At 43.8% G+C, this 3808-nt stretch overlaps 1 protein-coding gene across 1 annotated transcript; it reads left to right on the top strand.

The window, feature by feature from the left end:
• Positions 1 to 706: 706 nt before the first annotated feature.
• LOC117844434 (RING-H2 finger protein ATL80) lies at positions 707 to 1884 on the top strand. The gene has a single exon (XM_034725142.2). It carries the CDS (start codon positions 837 to 839, stop codon positions 1326 to 1328), a length of 492 nt encoding a protein of 163 aa, XP_034581033.1. The 5' UTR covers positions 707 to 836; the 3' UTR covers positions 1329 to 1884.
• The last annotated feature ends 1924 nt before the right edge of the window (positions 1885 to 3808 follow it).

A 3808-nucleotide genomic window follows, 5' to 3' on the forward strand; every position in this document is an offset into this window, starting at 1 on the left:
GGAGAAGAAAGATGCTTCTAGGCGGTCCACAGGTTTTAGAAGTTATTGTCAAATGACAATTCTGAATATGCATACCTGTGGACCTATTGGTAATCAACATTTCCTTTGCGCTCCACATGTTTTAGTAGGTGTTTCCTTTGAAACAGAGATGGTAAACGGCTACACGCTCAAGTCGCAGTTACTTAGTATTACATAGCTTTGGTCATTAGTTTAAATTAAAGAAATCAAATTATGGTAGTAAATTTCTAAAAAAAATTCTGATATGATTTTAAAGGTTTTGAACCTGTGTATATTATGAAAAATATCAACAGTTAGAATGTGAAAAGTTTGAGGAAAAATTACCATATACTCCCTCTATCCCAAAAAGAATGACGTCTTGGCATTCAAAATTTGTCCAAAAAGAATGACGTTCTAGGATTTAAATCTTATGCATGCGCAATTTGGCGCGTTGATCTCATGCATGCATAATTAAATTGAAACATATTTTCTCCATTTTCTATATGCAAACTGAACTAACTAGGTACATGTGTTTTTTTCATTCACCTCTAAATTCCAAAAAACTATACTTTTTTGGTTGGGATGCAGGGAGTGCTGTATTTTTTCACTAGAGAGTAACCTAGGAGAGAGTAGCATATTTCCACGTTTTTCTACTATTATACGCTAAATGCGCAAAATCTTTGGTTGAAAAAACGGGTAAAGTGGCAATCAAACGCCCAAAAGTTAAAGCCCGTGTCTACTAGACCCAAGGCCACTAGGGCGGCTCACGGAGGCCCAGACTGCGGCGCCTCACCAACCAGCAAGGCAACAAAAGCACCCCGCCGCCCGGGCGCCCGGCCATGTCGTCGTACGGGTACGGCCCCACCGCCGCCACGGCGGACGCGTTGGAAGTTGCCGCCGGCGGCGGCAGCTACCGTGTGTGCGACACGGTGGTGCTCGTCTGCCTCGCCTGCGCATCCGGCCTCATCGTCCTCACGGTGGCCGTCTGCTTCCGGCGCGCCTTCGCCCACGGGTACGCGGCCGCCGCCGTGGGCGGGAACGGCGCTGGGCCCGCCGCCGCCGCCAGCGGCAGGAACCGGTGCGGGCTGCCGCCGTCCGTGCTCTCGGCGATCCCCATGCTCGCGTACCGGAGGGGCGCCGCCGGCGCTGGCGCCGGGTGGGCGCAGTGCGCGATCTGCCTCGCCGTGGTGCGGGACGGGGAGACGGTGCGGCTGCTGCCGGCGTGCGGGCACCTGTTCCACGTCGAGTGCATCGACCTGTGGCTGCGCTCCCACGCCACGTGCCCGCTCTGCCGGCGCGACGTAGGCGAGGCGGCCGCCGAGAAAGTTTGAGCTCGCCGCCGGCCTCTGGCTCAACTTCTTTCCCTCCATGATATCCACATCTTGGTACTTGTACGTGGTAGCTAGGAAATTAGGCATAGTTTCATTTTGATGCTAGAATTAAAGGATTTTTGTAGCCATCTGATTGGGGGAAAGCTCATTCTTCTTTTTTTTATGCACTTGGTTTTGCCATTTTCATAACCTGCAATCATATGGATGCAAGATGCACATTGAAATATTAGACGTGTCTAAATCAGGAGACCCTGCAAGTAAATCCGATAAGGATTTGGATTAGATTGGGGTGTAAAAAATACAGGATGATGATGAAATGGTGGCAGCGTAGGTCAACTTTGGAAGGATATTGCAATGATCTATATCTATCGTCAAGGATATTATAAGGACAATAATTTTACTTCGTCATGCATCCTGATTTGATAGTAGCCAATATAAAATAATCTGCGAAATTGGTACTTCTGCCTTACTACATGTCCATCTGTGATGTCCTTATCTGGAACTCATGGTGTCACTTCTTGCCAATGGCTCAATATATCATCTTGATTTTATAATACCCTCTATCTATAATTTATATATGTGCTTCTTGATTTTATGGTGTCACTTCTTGTGTGCTTCTGGTGATGAAACTTCTGTGCACTAAATTTAATATATGTATAGTATATAATCTGACTAATAATTGTTGGTCAAAATTTGCAAACTTTGACCATTTCAAATCAAAATACGTCTTACATTGTTGAGCATAGAGAATACTACCATGTTTACTCAACAAATGGTGAAAATAAAAGTAGAGAACCTTGTGTTCTTAGACTTTAGAAAAAAGGACAATAAAAAACCACATGTTTTAAAGACGTTTGCACTGCGGGTAGATTGAAATATCTCAAATTTCGTGGCGAACTAAATGGACCACTGCCTAAAATATCTTGTGTCATCGTTACATATTTGCTGTCACTTCTGTAGTTCTTTCAGTTCGACAGAGCAGTTTGTGCAGAATCCTGCTCGAAAGTAAACCGTGTGGACAGGGCCGAACTTGATGGAAGCAGAGCACCACACTTCCATCCATCACAATTCCCAACCGGCAAGTACTCATTAGACAGTGACATTAATATCTATGAGAGATCTTTTAGAAAGAAGATAGAGCAAATGCCATATAGGAAATCTGCTTCTTTAATCTAAATTTTGGTATCATCATTTTATTACGCAAATGTGTTAGTGTTAACTGCATTGTGTTTAGACTGTATCAGCACAAATTGCTTTTCTGCCAGGTGGATACATCATTTTAATGGAGGGGAGCTTCCCATATAGTAGTGTGGTGGCGGATGTTCGAGGGTACAACTCTACCTACCAGAGCTTAAATGTTGATGGCCCCCGATCTAATTACACTCATGCGAGTTCTTCTAATGGGTTTATTTGTAGGCGTGAGTCGTGGATATGTGACACTATGTGTGTTTGTGTGCGTTGTAATAGCAACGAGAAGAGGTACATAGGGGAAGGAGCAGTCATCTTACAAGACGACTCATGAGATGCACATGCTAAACTTTATGTGGTAGTATTTCATCTCAAACTAGCAACTAGGAACGTGTGGCACGCACGTGCATAATCTTGACATTGCACACAGGGAACGTCGCTAGATTTCTACAATTTGCCATCGTGCTCTTTAGAAATATAAAATGTTTCCTTGTGTGCATTGTTATTAAATTAATTAATTCCAAATTTGCAATTAATTATCTTCCAAATCAAACACATTACCTAACAAAATGTACTAATTGCCTTCCAAATCAAGCTTATGGTTTCCACATATAGTGCACGGTTAACCCATCAACTATTCGAGGTATGTGAACCATATGAGTAGATATGGATGATTGAGATATCAAATAGACTAGCTACAAAAAAAAAACTAGATGCATTTATAGTTTAGAGTTGATCTTGAAAATAAATATATAGTCAAATAACTTTTCCTTCAACTAATTCTAAGAACAACATGATTCTTTGTGTAAATATATCTATACCTAATATTAAAGTGCGGTTGTTTCTTCCAACCGTCGTGGTTGTTTTGCAAAAAAAAACCCTCAAACTTTACTGAAATCAACCCGCGATCCAATTTCATCATCGACTGTTTCAGCCATCCGTCATTGACCGTTGACATCCTCCCACTCCATCTTAGTTCCCGCATCAATCGCGGATCACCCCCACCCCGCTTACAAGTTCAAATCTCTATCTGTTATCCTGGTCTGCAAGCTCCCCTTCGCCCTATCCGTTAGCCGGCCACACGATGCTCGTCACCTCCCTTCTCCTGCTCCTCGCGCCGCCTATCTGTGTCTCACCTCCCTGCACGAGGACACGCGACACAGCGGTAGGAGATCAAATTTGGGAGCTGCAGCTGCACGCTTGTCAATCTGCATGTGGATTGGGGCTTATCTGATTTCGTTGCTTGATGTGAAATACAACTAAGAGGGATCAAAGAGAAGGAAGATTTGGCT

The sequence above is a fragment of the Setaria viridis genome, chromosome 1 (assembly GCF_005286985.2).
Source record: "Setaria viridis chromosome 1, Setaria_viridis_v4.0, whole genome shotgun sequence".
Classification (NCBI taxonomy): Eukaryota; Viridiplantae; Streptophyta; class Magnoliopsida; order Poales; family Poaceae; genus Setaria; species Setaria viridis.

Coding starts and splice junctions, on each gene's coding strand:
- LOC117844434 (XM_034725142.2), top strand. CDS start 837: ATGTCGTCGTACGGGTACGGCCCCACCGCCGCCACGGCGGACGCGTTG.